Source organism: Aphis gossypii, chromosome 3, assembly GCF_020184175.1.
Source record: "Aphis gossypii isolate Hap1 chromosome 3, ASM2018417v2, whole genome shotgun sequence".
Taxonomy (NCBI): Eukaryota; Metazoa; Arthropoda; class Insecta; order Hemiptera; family Aphididae; genus Aphis; species Aphis gossypii.
Window position 1 is genome coordinate 45,607,297 of NC_065532.1, and position 19,304 is coordinate 45,626,600.

The following is a 19,304-nucleotide window of genomic DNA, read 5'->3' on the forward strand; positions in this document are numbered from 1 at the left end:
TATATAGTTCTAGAAATATCAGTAATAAAAGTCTAATTAGTGTATGATTTATACACCTACTATAATTTATCGTTACATAATAATATATTATATATATTATCTCTATTTTATTGATAGCGAATACGTTGGCAAAATTTAGTCGTTTTAAAAACATCAAACACTAACCACAAAGATAAAATACATTATAATTATTGTCCTCATCAATTGACAATTCAAAAATATTCAATAATTTCATTATAACAATAACTGCTACTTATTGTACATAATAATTTATACACTTGTAAACTACGACTATAATATACTATGAACTATAATGCTTGTAGGTACAGACACATTTTATTAATATATTCATGAATGCTAAATTTAATTACTGTTTGCAAAATCATATGTCAAAAATATATGCACAAATTGAGTCAATTGCATTCATATGATAATATAACATTTGCATTCGTAGAAAAACCAGCCATTTATATGTGTATCAGGTACAACGAAATTCAAAAAAAAACTTTACATAAATGTTTTTTCTAGATGTAAGATACTATGTTTGATATTTGTATTGGAGAATAACTAACCTTTTCTGTATCATCAATAATGATAACAATAACAATAAAACATTAAAACAATAAAATATTACTAGTAATCTGTTTTAATAAATTCGTTTAGGTAAATAAAATAAGTAAATGTTTCAATTTTCGAGAACGTTATTAATATTATTAGGTATTATTATTATTATTAACCAAACAGCTTTCATACCTAATGTATATTATTTTTTATTTTACTTAGGTTAAATGACGATTTTCATCCACTGAAAAACAATATCAGACATTTAATATCATAAAGATATACAAATTCTACAACGAACGGAAGAGAATCAATTTAAAAAATATATAAACCTTTATTGAGGAGGTAGGCAGGTTGACCAACGATTAACTGAACCAAACACGTACATCGTGCCGTTCGCGGTTACAGGAACGTGACACTTTTCAAAGATTAAGCAGTTTACACTCACTTTTAAACCACCACCAGTTTGGCGTTTCAATGTGTTACGATTTCGTTTTAGCACGACTAAAAACATCGTGAGAAAATATATTTTATTTATATATTATTATGCTGGTGATAAACTGATAACTGATAACAATACGATTATAGGAGCGTATAGTAATAATATAGCGTAAAAACTGTGTTTGGCGGTATGATTGAACTGCACATTTTTATCAAAGTACATTTGTAGAAAATAATATATCAGACATAATAAAATTTCCAAAAGAATTCGAAAAACGACAAACGAAAACATTGACCTCGTGATATTAGTTCATTTTGATTAGGTATTTGTTATTATAGGTACATATTATTATCACTTATTTAAAATGAATACGTTTTTGTTACGATCTGCACTCAATCTATAGGTCACATGTCTTATATATTATGAGTTATGACATTATGTTATAGAATACAAAATACTGAAGCCAATCAATTGGCAAAGAAAAGAAAGAAATCCATCAAATTACAAGGTCAAGAAAACGATTATTTATTTTCTTCCTCTGTGAGAACGGTCATAATAATATTACAGACCCCTCAAAATAATAATAAGTTATTCTTACTGCATTACGTCGACCTAATATAATTATAATATGTATATTCTTGTTCATTACCGATATATATATATATTACTTTATGGAAGTGCACAACGTGTTCCTATTATCGAACGGAAATTTAGGTCGTTTGAATTTCGGATGGGGTTAAAAAAAAATTCGATTTACGACCATGTATACACGATTAGAAAAGAAAAGACATAAGGATATCTACGAGGATTGCTTTTGCCCCTAAGGAATATACGTCTTGTGTCTGAGATATATTTAGACTTCGCTTCCCTTAGAAACCAAAGTCCCGGAAGTCGATCGAGGCTGGTTGCCAACGGGTACGAACGTATGGGCAAGTATGTTTATATATCAATGAACACGGACTGTTTACGAGCGATCAGAGTTCCCAAGTGGAAAATTGAGTTAAATCAATTTAAAGGATGAATTTCAAATATTATAGCTGTTCTTCTGTAATAGGGGTTAGAATCTAGAATCTAACTAAACTACGTTACACGTCTATAAATTAATCAACAAACTAAATTAATTTTAAATTATTTTTGATAATTGTTAGTTATCATGATGATTATATACGCTTAACCTAAATGAAGCTAACAAACAAATATTATACATATAAATACTCAAATTGAATTTATAAAATACTGATAAATTTATAAAAATATTTTTTTCTCATAACATAAAAATCCATTTTATGATACTTAAGTATTCACTTAATAAAAATAATAATAATAACCCAACTAAATGATATATTTTCAAGGTCCGTTATCTTTTTTTTGTTTTATTAAGTGTTCTGATCCCAGAACAGCTCTTGAAAAGTCCATTAAAATTAGTCACATTACTCTCGTGAACCAAAAAAAACATTATATATATATAACTAAATACACTCAAATATGTTAAGGGTTTCGACCTTCTAGTCACTATAAAGTTGTATACGCGCCACGTCGCGCGTCAGCTATATTAAACATACACATAATCGCGTTACCTAGAATTTTCAGTGAACTGCTATACGCCTGTTACCTATTATGAAACGCAGTAGAACATAAAACGGTTACGAACGTGGTGTACAGTTCCGGTGTTAATTATTTATATTTTTTAATAAATCAACACGTTTTCCAACAGCGGTGCGAGCAGACAGGTATATTATGTATGTAGATACGCTTATAATATATAATATTATGATATACATATTTATGTATGTCGTGTTTTATGCAAATTAGTCACCATTTGAAGTGCGCCAGGTGTTGTACACATCCAATATGCTTCATTCAAACAACGCAGGCGCGTGTACATAAATACATTGAAGATTGTGTAAAGTGTACGGGTATTGTTCTATAATACGGGGTAGCTATCTCGTTGACCTGCTGTCAGGACTCAGGACTGGGATCTATGCGACCGGGTGAAAACAATCATCGCGGGTGCGATATCGTGACAGTAATATATTTAACGGAAGTTAAGAGACGAAGGCGTTGACAATGAGCGTCCGCTACGGCGTAACGTTCAATAAGGGTTTCTGTAAGTGTATACGATTATAGACACGCGTAACATCATGATCAATAATAGCATTACGTCGTATGTAATAATAACGATATTGATCAAGAATTGTTTTTTTATCTGACTTGACAATATTAAAACTTTGAATTAATTGGCCTCAATTATTATAATCATGTTGTTGATATGTGTGTTTACCTGCAACTGGAGACAGCTTTCGCATAACGCACCATCTGGACTTCCACTGCAAAAAAAAAATTATATTTATAGCAATTTTGAATAAAACGTGTGTACCTATTTATGCGGGCGTTTTTGTTTGACGACAGAGAAAAAATTAATCTAACGTTCAACGAAGTATTCTCTCGTTAAAAACAAATACAATGACGTCATGTAGACATTTAAATTACACATTCAAGCCACCAAAACAATGCAAAATCGGCAACGAGATATGCAGGTAGCGGTGACATGAGCATAATCACAGAAAAAAAGAAACACTCGCCAGGAAACAGGTTACTTCGTATAATAATAATTTATGCGCTGTTAGTTAAATAGATGCTAGTGGTATTCAGTTTTGATTCAGAATTCAAAATTAAGAAAGTAATATGAATTATTAAAAAGTTAGAATTAGAATTTAGATCGACATAATAGTAATAAAAAAAAAATGTCTGAATACGATCGTAAAAACAAATTTCTAATTTTCATTTTTATTATACGAGCATTAAATACACGAAGAGTTTTTTTCGGGGAAAATTAAGCCCTCGGGTATTTGTCACTTTTGCTATGCAATCTATTTATAAAGTTTCTACGGCATTTTCAGCAACATTTTAGATTATGAAAGAGATGTTTGTAGATAATTAATACAACGTAAGTACCTTTAATATAATAATAAATAATTTCTGATAATTAGCTATACAGCAATTTGTTAATATTATAAATAATTATGTGAAATATGTGATCTTACTAGTCACTACGTATTATCAGTCAATCATTCTCGATCCTAAGACTGGGAGATTTAAAATTCGAGAACGAGAGGTCATAGTACAAACATCGTGTATTACTTGTGGGATTTAACAGTGAAAGGTTTAACTGATGACGTTCATCACGTTTTTGGTAAAAAATTACAAAACGGACATTTTACAACAAATCAAAGTACGATTTATCGACGATGAAAAGAAATAGCAAAGATAATAAGACTGCTGAGTTATCGTTAAATTTTCCCTCATGTAAAAAGCAACAGCTAATGATTTATGTTCCGGGTAAGCGACCTCGACATATTTCACTGGACATATATTTTACCGGTGTATATAATATGCAATAGCTCTGATATCCTCCAGCCAATCCCCTTATACGAAAAACAAACTATTTTCTTCTAATTTTAGTAGGTATACTGTTTTGGATCGTTAGGGAGGAGTTAGACCGCGTAAACGACCCATCGATCTTTCTACGTGATTATTTTTGGTGAAGAAACTTGGAATTATTTTGGATATTCTCGTGACAATATTAACTCCAAGTTATATTATGTAAAGTGCTTAATGCACAATAGATTTAAATTAAATTATATTTACTAACTATTACCTATTCATCAATTAATCAAAAATTTATAAATAAAAAAAATTATATAGATTATAGGGAAATATTTTAGCCATACATATTTAAAAATGGACTTGTATATTAGAAGCCTTTTATCTTTATTAATTTAGAATCAGAATTGCTATAGATTATATATAAAATAATTAAATAATAATTACAGAATTTATCACGAATTATATTTTGTTTAGTGATTATTAATATAATTTGACGAATGAAATTTAAATTTCTTCGTTGATATAGATCCAGAATAAAAAGTGAACGGTGTGTAAAAATAAGGTCATATCTAAATTAGAGACAATATTTTAAAAGTGTAAACATAATATACTTTTACTTGTAACTGTAATTATTGTAAAATACTGTTATTGCTGTTATATTTCTTGTAATAAATGATGATTGTAACAATTAATATTGAATAGTACAAATACAGTAAAATATATTACCTATACTGTTAGAACGATAAAAGTGAAAAGTGTACACAGATAAAAATAAATGACTAAATATTATATAATTTTATACATATTTTTTTAACGTACCATAAAATAGGTTCTTTGTTAATTATTAATAAAAGTGAAGAATCTATACCTATACAATTTTAAACGTAAATAATATTGTAAGTCATGTTTCTCAAGAGTTTTACATCTTGGGAAACCCATTATAACCCATATTTTTTACGGTTTACCAATACTTTTTTATTTTTAATCGGCTTTCAGAAGTTATGCGAACATAATCCGAATACAGGATTTCCAGGTATACATGCGGAATAACATATTATTTATTTACGCTGTTCAAACTCGCGCGGGATTTACGAAATATTAATATTCATTTCAACTTACCTTTTTGCCATCGCGAAATTTGACGGTGCCTTCGATCACCGTATTCGAATCCGTCATTATTCCGGCGAAACAGAGTAATGAAAAACCAAAAAAAATTCACCACACACACACACACACACACACACAAACTAACACATATATCTAGACTACACACTCGAAACGAATTCTTTTTTTTTTTTGAAAAATAACAATAAACTATACAGTTTTATACGCCGACGCGAACTCACGCGGACGACTGTGTACGAATTAGTAGGTACGGTTAAATTTGAAAATCACGACCATGGAGTTGCAGGGAACTCGCACACGGGTAACACCGACACAATAATAATATTATCATTTGATTTAACACGACGAATTCACACACAAAAATAAAAAAAAACACAATAATTAACAATATAACCGTTAATCGCCGACGACGTCGACGTACTCGTAGTAGCCGTCGTCGATGAGCGATCGTCTCGGACGCCCGATGACGATACCACGCGACCCGGTGAACGCAGTCTGACTGGTCGCGCGCGCGCTCCGCCACTAACGCGCCGCGGCGAGGATCTTCACCGCCACCCCCACCGAAAACCACCGCCGCCACCGCCGACACGACGACCGTCGACGCCGCGCGCTACCGCCCCTCTCGTCAAACCTTCACCTCCGCCGGCTTATCGTTTCGCCACCCCTAAGCGCGAGAGTTTACAAACACCATGCCACACGTATCACATAATTTAGTAATATTCGCGCGTAACGCACGTGAAATTCTCATCTATAACGTTGTGGCATTTTGGGTGCGCGAAAAAGGCGTACGACTCGGTGGTGCAGGGAGTCCACGTGGGGTAGATACGTCGGTGATGAAGGTGCGATGCCGCATGGACCGTCGTCGTCTCGACGATAGGGATCGTATCGGCAAAGGGAGAAACGCTGGTACCTTTTTTTGGGGGGGGAGGGTGATCGGTCGTGTATAAATTGTATAATGTATATAGTCGTGTGCATGACTTGTATATTCTGATAATGATATAATGTGTATAGGTGAGACCGGTGGTTTTTCGAAAACGTTTTTACGGTATTTTCGGTAATTTTTTTTTCTTATTACCCTAAACCGAGGGGCGACGTGTGCTGCAGCGGCGGCGGCGGCGCTCCTATACAGCTCTGCACCCCAAAATCCGGCGCAGATCGTTTGCAAACTGCAGCAAAACATCATTATGTTCTCCCCGTCCACATGCCCGTGGTTCACTGGTTCTACGCGTTATATTAATATAATATCGATTTAGCACAAACATCGATCGTCTATTACACTTTTGAATAATATGCAACAAAATTGCAGTCGTTATTGGTGCGTTACCTGTAATATGGCAATAATTAGCTACAATGGTTTTTATGTTTAAGCGAATACTTTCCGTAGCGGTGATGGAGCAGTACGACGTGGTTCAATGGTATTTCTAAACGTATTTATCATCGGCAGAAATGCGTGTAACAGACGAGTGGTATAAAAATGTGTTTCGATATAGAGGGAAAACTATAACACAATAATACGGGACGTACGTTTTTATAATATTACGTTTGCGTGGTCGTTTTTATAACAGCAATTTTTTTTTTTTTGTTTCATTCGAAATAAAAGTGGTTGCGCTCCTCATATAAGAAACCCACGCGCGCATTCAGCAGGTACTATATGTGTTATATATGTACACTATGCGTAGCGGGATGTCTTTACCGAGACGACACTCTCGCGTACCTTGAAGTCGGCCGATCGTTCTATAATTGTTATGTATCGTAATAAATTATGATTCACACAAACGATTCTCTCCTAATTTTTCCATTGATTCGCATTACCGTTACTCACTGACCACTGTAGTTGTTACCTTTATTGTATTTAAGTTGTTCTCGTTATGATAATTTTTTTCTCACCAATACAATATTATTACATAATAATATGTCTTAGACCAAAAGGTTTACGTATATATATATTATGTTCTTTGTGTGTTTTATGGCGCAAAAACTTTACTTTATATATTCATGCTAGGACCTTCAGGTTTTATTACCGAACAGTAAGAAGGGTCGATGAACTGAGTTATTGGATGGTTGTATTCTATATAATACAACGTCTAAACAATTTTTATTCATAAAATATGTTTTTCAGATCTTAAATAATTTAGGAAAATAAAGTATATTATAGGTAAATCATACTAATCGACTTTTTATTTTCATTAAGTTTACCGTGTTCTTATTCACATATACATAGATAGTAAAACTAAATCAATTACCTATTTAATTTTCGTCTTTGGATATACACATATACATATTTATAATAATTATTATACATAAATTGAAGGAATAAAAATAAAAAATAAAAATAGTACAAATTTAATTTAATTATTGAATGACGATCCCGCACCGTAATTTTACTTATATTTTATAGCTAAAGTCATTATATCCTTATATTTAAAAATAATCCTATTTCAGTCTCAAGGGAAGGGATTGTCCCATTAACTAGTTCCTGATTCAGGCGAAGATACAGACAACTGCAATAATAACGTATCTAATAGCTATATATTATACATAGTGGATTTATGTTTGTCAATCAAATATACAATCAGAAAACACGATTATAATAATATTGGGTATAAAGTACCTTTATATATGGGACTATTAAGATATGATATTATGGATTATTCTGTATAGTTATGTTATTCTATTTTACCAATAATAATAATATACATTATCAGTATATCAATAAATACGTTATATTCAAAAGTTTGCAAGATAACATTTTATTTTATGTAATATCAATTTATTTTGGTACTTAATAATTGTTTATTATACATTTTTTTTTTATTAACTCTTTTTAATATTGATGAAAAAAAATCTCTAACAACTTATATAATAACTGTGATTCATTGAAATATCACGTAATTAATAATGTTAGATTACTGGCAAAATAAAACTTAAAAGTAAAGATGTACACTCTATATATTTAATACGTTTACACAAAAACAATTTACTTTTAATATAGGTATTATATTTAATACAAAATATAGGTATAATGGTTATTTTTGTTTAATACACAAATTAACGGAGTTAAACATTTAAACTATTTAATATCATACTGTGATGGTTTATTTTTAGTTATATACAATCAGTGTATTATAAATTCTAAAACAAATTTCATGGAAATACAAATTTTAAACACTTAATTAAGTTACCGTAAGTCTTATTATTATTTGTATTTTTATTTTATTGTATCTTTATTTCAATAGTTATGTTCAACGAATATTTCGTAAATAATATTATATTATTATGTATTGACATATTTTGCATATTTACATATTGTATATTAATAAATCTATATTTATTTACATATGATTAAATACTATAGTAAATAATAATATTTAATTTTTAACGAGCATTGAAGGAAAAGAAGAAGATTGATGAAAAATAAATAAAAGCAAAATTACAATTTTATATGAAATAAAGTAATAATATTTACTTAGTATAAAAACATATTTAAAGATTAATATAAAACAAAAAGATGGATTTATTTGCTTATTCGGCGAGTTTTAAAAAAAAAAAAAAATTTAAAACTAAATATTGTATGTAAATTAAAACAAAATATGGTGTATATCAAACATTGAAACATTATATTATACCTACTCTACAAATAAAATAAAATGAAAAATTTTTGTTTTCAATGTCAGATTAAACTATAATCGAGTTATATTGATTACGTTTACGCGCTATTAAGATGTGGAATCAAAATTAATTAATTATATTGTGTTTATGCCTATACAAACATTAAGCTTGAGTGATGTAACTTTTTGAAATAATGTACATGGATTCTGTAAAAAAGAATAAAAACTTATTTTCTGCTTTTTTCATGAAGTGTAAAGCAAATATTATAGATTATACCAGTATTGTGAGCCGGAGGGACTCGTAGTATTTAACTCATTATTTATTACCAGGAGAAAAAACTTGAACTTAAGAAAATCATTAGTGAAACGCATGAACACTTATCTTACAGAAAAAAAAAACAACAATACAAAAAACAATAACAATGATAAACGTTTTTATCTTAAATATATAGATTATTTCTAAGTTACTTTTTTGAACTGTAGGTAATGATTTGTGCAGTATTGAAAAAGTTTAAAAGCTATGAAATTAAAAAAAAAATGGTATTTTCCCTAAGTAAGTTCTCTGTAATTACATTCACTGATGGTTTTCTAATACAAGACGCATATACCTGTGGTTGTCAATAGAAAAAGAGTTTCTACGAAGTTTATAAATCGATTTTTTGGACAATAGCTGAGAATCAATTCAACAGAGAATAAAACGGTCTCATTTATAAATATTTGTACCAAGTTGGCTGTTTTCAAATAGTTTTATCATTTATAAATTTAATTGACAATAATAACGAATAATAGTATGTAGTTTAACATCGCTGTGACATATATATTCTTTAGTGTCGTTTTCTGACATTTTTTTTTTGCCATAGCACATTATACTTACAAAAAATTACGAGTGAAACTTAGATGATTGAAAAGAACGAGTAAATGTAATGAAAAAAATAATTGAGAAAGTTTTGACTGTTGAAAGTCGTGTTAGCAGGTTAATAGGGCTTGTTAATGTACCTACAATATTATAATAGTACAAAAACAAAGATGATCATGAACACACAATATAAATAAATAGATGCATTGTGTCTGAAAACGTGATGTATTATTTTCTCAAAAGGAAATTATATATATTTTCAAAATTTTGCTCTGCGGCCGATAGAATGAAAAGTAATTTTGATCAAAATAACAACAACAATAACGACAACGACAACGGTGCATAACAGTTAACGTGATTATTAGCGAACAGGACACGGCCGATAAACTATACGAGCATGTAGCAAGCCACGATAAGAAGTGACATTACTTCGCTATGTACATAATACATTTAAAATTCCTAAGTATTTAAATATTTAAATACTTACAAATACTTTTAATTTTCTACCAGAGCTTTTTTCTCGAATGGCATAAATTTAAAATGAAAGTATAAAACTTTTTATGCAATTTAATTTTTGATACATTTAGAAACGTGTTATATTAAAATGTTAACAAATTTAACATAATGTTAAGATTTTCGTAAAAATAATTTAGTTTTTTAGCAAAATATATAAGACGCATTTTCTTAAGGAATCTCGATTGTCTAATACGGATTCATTCGTTCATGAAAATTCATTCAAAATATGATACCTATACTTATATAGCTATCAGTGAAGATTTTAGTTGCACATAATATTAATCCATTGTTTTAACTGACTATCTATTTATTCCCATTTGTTAGCAAAACTCTATATTATTCTCGCGAATACCTAAAATTTAACTCGCTCTTACTTGGTAAGTGTTTACTCTAATATTATATAATATAGTTTTGTAAAAGAATAAAACGAAACTGCTGAATACAAACACGATTTTCGTGACGTTTAATTGTAAATTCTTGTACAGATCATTGCAGTCGGAAAAAAAAACAAAACATAATTTAATATGCTGATTTTCCGCTGAAATGCTCCGGGAAACTCGAAACACGGGGACTTTGGATACACACTGCCACGACGACGACGTATAAAACGCACGTGGAACACGCCGACTAATATTGCGTTAGTGCCCATCCGGCCCGGCTGCAGCGAGGATCTACGTGGTATCCTAAGCACTGTGCGCACCGGTACGACCAGAGGACCGCGCCACCCCCACTGCAATGACCAAACACATGTCGCCACGATGGCGAACTACGAGTCTCCCGAGGGTCCCGCGGCGTGAACAGACCAACTCTTACGGGGCGAGGGTGGTGGGTTTCCACGCCGCAGAGAGAATTCGTCGTCCCTCCGCGATGCATTATTGTTATATAATACTGTTATTATATGTATATTTCGATGCGTGGCCAATACTGTAAGGCATGTGCCACGAGGGGGCCGGTGACATTTGTACACAATTTGGATACCAGTTTTTACCTGCACCGGTTACATCGGAACGAAATTAAAAATCGTATATATATAGGTACGACGTACGTGTACATACGTCATACGATATTATAACACAATAACTGGATACACGGTCATATTCCGTGACGTCTATTCACAATATTATTTCAACAACGACAATAATACATACATATAAATTTTTTTTTGGTACTAACTTATAATAATCTTATAACCATATAGATTAACCGGGTTTATACGAGTTAAATGGATTTTGAAGAAACGTTACCATTATATACATTTTTAATAACAGATGACGCAATTTTCAACTAATTATTCCTGTTAAATAAATACTCGTGCAGACTCATGGGCGCCCATTGGGAGGGGCAAGGGGGGGCACTTGCCCCCTGGACAAAATATATTAAAAACTTGTAACTCAATAAATATTACCATAATATAATTATTATCTTTACATTTGAGAATTTTTTATTTTGACCCCCCCTAAAATTTTACTTATGGGCGCCCATGCGTGCAGTCAATCCTGTAGTTATTTTTTCTGTCAAACACTGCAGAATACAAAATTTATCGATACTTGAACTTTTCATTCAGACTTAACTATTAGAAAAATCTAGACTTCATTTTTGAAATAAAATTTATCTAACCAATCAATTAATGTAAAATAAATTATTACGATAGTAAATTGCATCGTGATTGAAAAATCTTGTCGAACAAGATCAGAATTGTCTGATTCGTAAACTAAACGAATATTTAAATAATTTAAGTAGATGAGTTTTCAATTTAAAAGTGAAAAATAAAATTATTAACCTGTTAAGGACTCTGCTGGGTAGATGATATTTATTTTAATTTATATTTTTACGAATTCATTTTTTATATTTTATTTCTGTATCACCAAATATTGTAGAAGTAGAAAATCTAGATTAACATTCATAGAATAATTAAACAAAAGTAGGAGGTCAATTATGTTTTCGTATTGAGTTCAGAATTATTATTATTATTATTATTCAATCTCATATTTCTTGTATTGAAACTAGATGTCAAAACTAAAAAGTAAAATTTAAAAAACCAATTCAGCTACATTACTTTGGATCTCAAAAAATTGTTCTTGAGTTACATTTACCAACAATGTAATTCCAACTTCAATGATTAAAATTTACATCAGTATTCAATTCAATTAAACTAAATTCTTATTTTCAACCCGTTGATATTTCTTAAGCTAAAAATCAAAACTTTTATTTCATACTAAACTAAACCTCAGCAAAATTTTACTTATTGTAATTTGAGTCTTCACGTACGTTAATCGAGTACTAACAAGATATTTTGTTTAACAAAAAAGACCTGCACTATGATTTCTACTACATCCGGATAAAAATACTACAGACCTAAAAATGAATACAGCAGTATTAGAAACTACTATTAAGTTCTATACATCTCTGATCACCTAAATATATTAGCGAACAATTTAATCAAATCAATGCCCAGTAATCCTCCCAAAATATCAAAGAGGAATGCCGTCGCAACCTTCTTCATCACCAACCTAACCCTAGATTTTGGGGTGTTATTAGAGCTTCATCCCTCGAGCCATGAAGTTTTATTTTGGTAACATTAATCATACTATATAAATTGCATGAATTGTTGAACCTTCTCAAAAAAAAAAAAAAAAAAACACTAGCAAAATATATTTTTTTATTTATTTAAGTAAACAATGTATTTATAAATCGAACGATCATTATTAAATATAAAGCTTAGGTTTTGCTATTACGAAAAATAAATAAATTGAGTAACGGTTTTTATTGCTTATGTAATTAATATATATAATATATACATATAATTACTCAAAATTCATCACCAAGTTATTGTAACAAAAGATATTTTGATTTCAATCAATTGAACGAAGGATAATTAAAAAACTAACTTGGCAATTGAACGATTTCCGTGCGTTTGGGGCAAAAGGGTTCTCCAAAACGATACTAGAGACGACTTTAGTTAGTCAGTTGCATTTCCCACCTAATATCACTGCCAAGTGTCTTCGTTCCTACAAGGAATACAATGGGAAATAGTCAAAATAACGTTTAAAACAATGAAAAAATATAATAAAATAAATGCGAGTTGGTGGCGGTGTCTATTCGACAGTGATGTGTGAGACTTTGATGACGTCTGTCCGGTCCTCCTCTACAGGGCTTGTTAACGGAACTCCGGTACGATGACGAGAAAAACTTGACGATCTGCGGAATCATTACAGATGAACACAAACATCGAGTGTATTTTTACAATATTATGGGCCGTCCTAAAATTAGTGCCTCTGTGCCCACTACTGCCGCCGTCGCTGTGGAAGCTTGCCAGATATATTCTAGTGCCAACGAAGATATACACTATAAAAGTCCACTAAAAAGTCTTATTAGGTCCGATTTAACGGACTCAGTTGTTGTGACCTAGCTGTTTATCGTATACGATCTAGAGGTCTTTACTATAAGTCTTCACGGCGCCACATGTATCAGTACGTGGTACAACGTGTATACACAACAATAAGTTGTGAAAATAAGCGTAGTTTTAGTCGAGTTTGAGGGTGAGAAGCTTTTTTTTTAAGTTTACAGGTTACATTTAAATTTAAAAAAAATACGAATTTGCATACACAGTATAAATATTATCGTTAAAATATTGTTTTAAAAAAAAATAAATAATAAATAATATTCAACTATAATATTTATACAAAACAGTGAAAATTCATAAATGTGTTTTACATTAAATTTGTAATGAATACATTTTGTGATAATTTATTTTTTATTCCCAGCATAGGTTAGGTTTTTTTTATCCTATAATATAGATCATAATTTATTGGAATCCAATATAGAAGTTATTTTTAATATCAAATCGTTAAAATGTTCTATACAATAACTATTTGCCAGTAACTAACTACCTACTCGTCAAACGTTAAAATAGGAAATTGATTTGGGGGCTTGTGAATTATTTGAAGGGGTTAAGCCCATTTTAACCCATGGTTGAGTAATAGAAATATTTATTTTCTTGTACCATACATACACGTACCGTATAATAATAATAATACAATGTATTGTTAACCGGAATCAAACCATCGTTATAGCTGTTTACAATTTCTCGAACAATGTAGTATACAATATTATGACAAGAACATTACGACAAACGCAATTACCGCGCGTATTCTTCTTTGATAATGTCATTATATTATATACGCGTTACGTTATTATAAGACTGCGCTCAAACGATTTTCGGAGATTCAAAGTCTCCCTTAAATCTTGTATCATATTTTTCACTGTATCACATACGCACAGTTTACTGCACAATACTTCAAAAAATCGTTTTACGTCCCATTATAATGTGGATCCAAATTAAATAAATATAAAAAAAAACGTTATTTATGAAAATTGAATTTCTGTTTCTCGACGATATCAATTATAACACTCAAAAACAAAATAAAATAGCGTATAAGTACCTAACTGTATAATGTATAATAATATGACTATAACTATTAAGAGACTAGTATATAAAATAAAACTAAATTATTATGTACTTTCATGTCACAGGATATTAAGGTAGTGTGTTCATTAGTTCATTACACCAAATCAAAACGCATATTATATACGAGTATACCTAGTTTTCACCTCTGACATGGTACGATCGTCCATCAAAACGTAACGAACCAGGTGGTATTTACAAACCATTTGTCATCCTAATCATCTTATTCGAAAACACGTCTTAGTTATTAGTCTAAAGCGGAAAAGCTAAAATTAAATCATTATACCGTTGTATTTGTATTGTTTTAAAATATTTGTCGTGATTGAAACTCCATTCAAAAAACGTAGGTATTATGAAATAAAATAAAATGATTTTTTCACATCCGTTTCAAAATGATCTATTTAACTATCAGCTATATTTTAGTTTTTGTTTTCTATTCAAAAATAAAATATATAAAGAAATAAACAACATTATTATATACTATAATAAAACATTATTTAAAGAAAAACGAATATTTAACTTTTTAGAAAACATAAATAAATTATATTATATTGTTTAAATAATTACAAACAATAATAATGTTTTAAAACTAAAAATTATAAGATATTTTCCATTGGATGTGACCAACGTTTTTTATTTTGAAAATAATATAAACATTAAAATAATATTGTAGTTAATATGTTAAATGTTTATAAAATATACAATGATATAAGTGACTTTTTACACGATCATATTGCGTAGGTTTAAATTTCTTAAATTCTAAAATGAGATCCTCAAATAGATATATAAATAACATACTAGTTATTTTTGCTATGTTATGTGATTAATTTTTAAGTTTTAACCTTTTTTATTAATTCAAAGTTATCTACTTAATAGGAATATAATCTAAATTTGAAGAAAAATCTCGTATAAGTCTTTATTTACGTAATTACCTACATCCGAAACGTAATAATAACATATAAAATTAAATAAAGGTATTAAGATCTTGACTCTAAAAATTGTTTACATAAGAAATAATTTTTGAAGGTAAAATAAATTATTTTTATTTTATGCAAGGTTCAGTATTTTTTTCTTTTACTTGAGTTGTTTTAATTCATGTAAAATATTATATAAAAAAAAAGGTTTAATTTTTTTTTTTTAGTTGATACCTATAAACTTCTTTTATAAGACCATCAACTAGTTCAAAGCATTAGATCTCGTGTTTTTAAATTTACCTTTTTTTTTTTTTTAGAATAAAAATCGTTAAACTTTATATCATAATATATATATTAAAAAAAAAAAAATACCCTAATTTTAAATTATATACAAAACATAACTTAATGAAATTAAAATCTTGAAAAAAAAATAGGTATCTATTTTAGTTAAAATAATTACATACATATATGTATATTGTATGTATATTGTATATAATATATATTGTATGAACTAAATAGTTATACATAAAGATTAATTATAGAATTTTATTACTTCCACTAGTTAACCTACATTTAAATAAACTAATTAATATACTATAGTGCATTATAATTAAATTAAAAAATCCATTATTTAGGCTACATTTTTTATAGGTACTAATTATAGTATAATTTATTATATTTTTAAATCAAAACAAATAAATCTATAATAATAATATAATATGATATACTTGTATTATATCGTTCGTAATGTACTAATTTTAAATTATTATTGCACAATTAAAACTCAAAAGCAACAAAAATATCATAATGTTTGAAAATTTATTTTGCATTTTAAGTGCATAGTAAAACCATTGTATTTTCAATTTTTCAGATTTTTTTTAAAGCGATCATGGAAAAAACAAATGAATAATGATTATAAAATAAAAATAAATTTGGATATCGTATGAGGGACTCATATTAAATTTAAATTTAAAGTTTTTAGTTTTTAACTCTAAAATTATAGTTTATACTTTATATTAAATTAAATATTAAAATTAATAGTATTATAAAGAAATAAGTCCATTTCACGGTAATTTATACTTGCACGTTATTCAAAATGTTGAATTTGACTGCTTTTTAGATTCTGAACGAAGTGATGAATGTATTGATTTTACAATGATGTGTGTTTTTTTTTTTTTTTTTTTTTTTTTGTGTCTGTGTACAGCATAACTAGTCGAAATAATGCTCCAATTTCAAACTATGGGGGTGGTTTCCGATGTAAAAGTGAATATCCTTGGTGCATTAGAGATGTAAAAAGTTAACATTTTCCAACAGTTTTCAAAAAAATCGAGAAAAACAAAAAAAAAAATGACGGAAAAACGGCAATTTTTACGCAAAACCAGTTTTCGACCAAATCGATTTTTTTTTTATGGTTGTAATTCAAAAACTAATCACTGAAAATACTTGAAATTTTCACCAAATGTTTATGTCAATAGTATCTGTATATAGCTAAATTTTCAAAAAATTTTGACTTTTTTTGAGTTATTTATAGACTACTGAAATTTTCGATTTTTTTGAGAAATTTTTTTTAAAGTATCGATAAAAAGTTTTTGGATGACCAAAAAGTTTTGAAAATTTAATACAACGTTTCTTATGAGTTGTTTTTATTGTAGCTAAAAAAAATTAAAAATCGTTAGTCACAATTTTTTTTATAAGAGTTTATAGTTCAAATTTTTACGAAATCTGTCGAAAACGCGAAAATTTGCAAGTAATTTTGAAGTTGAAAAATCATAAAATTTTTTTCTTTTATAACTAAGTTTTGAAAATTTGGTACAAGGTTCTCCATACATTTTTCTTCAAATATCTGTAAAAAAAACTCTACCGGATTCAGACAAAATATTTTTATGAGTGTTTGAAATGTAAATTTTTACAAGACCGCGCTAAATAACGGTTTAGCCTCAAACGATTTTTGATATTTGTTATAATTCAAAAAGTATAAGTCGTAGATACTTGAAAATTTTACCAGTTATTTAGATTGGCATTTTGTTTACTTGATTTAATTTTCAAAATACTTTGAGTTTTTTTGAGCTATTTATAGACAACTGAAATTTTCAATTTTTCTGAAAAATTTTTTTTGAAGGGTTGATAAAATCTTTTTGGCTCTATCAAAATACTTGAAAATTTAATGCAAAGTTCCTCATAAGTTATTATTATAGTGATTAAAAATTATAAGAATACATAGGCACAATTTTTTTTTATTAGCATTTGAAGTTCAAATATTGACAAAAATTCGTCAAAACCATGAATATTTGCAAATTATTTTGTAGGTATATTTCATAAAAATTTTGTATAAGTAGCTAAGAGTTGAAAATTTAATACAAGGTTTTTCATAAGTTTAACTTACAATTATTATAAAAGAACTTAAATTTTGTTGTATTCAGGCCATTAAAACATAAACCACCTTTTTCACCAACCACTAGAAATTATATCCTAGGCTGACAAATCATCTTCGTTCAGAATCGTTTTTCGTATACAATGATAACTATCATTGGATTCAAATTTAACACTCCTATAATATATAATAATGATCCATACGGCACCTAATGTACAGCAGAGCGGTACTCACTTGCCCGCTTTTTTTTTATTATTATTTCAGTTATATCAGCTGTAAAATTTTTATATGTTTATTATGCTACTACTAATGATAATAACAATTAAATAATAATAATATTAAAATATTTTATATTTTATAATAATAAATTGAATTAATAAGAAATGGGAAAACCCAGAATACGGACTAAATTGTTTTTGTTATCGGGTTGTTTATGAAAAGTATTTAACGTATAGAATGTCGATCTACATATTATTATGGTCTGCAGTATACCTATGTCCTATACGGTCAGTATGGCTATAACACCGATGACGACCATTTCAAAATTTAAGATTTAGTGTTGTAATTTGAAACCTCTTGTATGCAATATGCACCGATCACTTTAGTGGATGTAGAGAGTTGGTTTTCTATGTTAAATGTTAAGTTTTCTGTCGGACAACTGAGTCAGTTTCACTACTGCAAATCTAGAGAAATATACGGTACCTAAATTATTTTTTTTTAATTTAAATAAATATTTAAAAAAAATTGTATTCATTTTTATAACTAGTTCATGTTAATTTTTGGTCATGCTTTCTTTTTTGATTTTTTTTTAAAAAATTAATATATGTACTTCTTTTTTGCTTTTTTAAAACAAAAGTGTGCTTTTTTAGTTGCTTATTATGTTTTAAAATCTGAGCCTTATAATGATGTATAAAAATAAAAAACTAATGAGTAATAACTAATAATATAAATGTTGAAATATTTAGGATTCTATTTATATTTTATTATTTTAACATTTAAGTTACTATTTCGATGCACTATAATCAATTTTCTTAGTTGGTTTTTTGTTTATACGGCCCA

General features: G+C 28.7%; 1 protein-coding gene and 1 long non-coding RNA gene across 4 annotated transcripts in view; one reads left to right on the top strand and one right to left on the bottom strand.

Annotated features, from left to right (window-relative positions):
* The window catches only part of LOC114124535 (uncharacterized), a 239,502-nt gene that overhangs the window by 109,635 nt on the left and 110,563 nt on the right, over positions 1–19,304 (bottom strand). Inside the window, exons 1-2 of one of the 3 annotated variants that reach the window (XM_050202698.1) lie at positions 5,510–6,028; positions 3,285–3,330 (exon numbers count right to left, since the gene is read on the bottom strand). The exons of the other annotated variants lie outside the window; for them this stretch is intronic. Coding sequence (XP_050058655.1) covers positions 3,285–3,330; positions 5,510–5,566 — 103 coding nt within the window. The 5' untranslated portion in view covers positions 5,567–6,028. Of the gene's footprint in view, positions 1–3,284; positions 3,331–5,509; positions 6,029–19,304 lie in introns of those variants that run through there. 3 annotated transcript variants of the gene reach the window in all.
* LOC126550702 (uncharacterized) overlaps positions 1–19,304 on the top strand; it is a 49,356-nt gene that overhangs the window by 25,622 nt on the left and 4,430 nt on the right. The window lies entirely within an intron of this gene.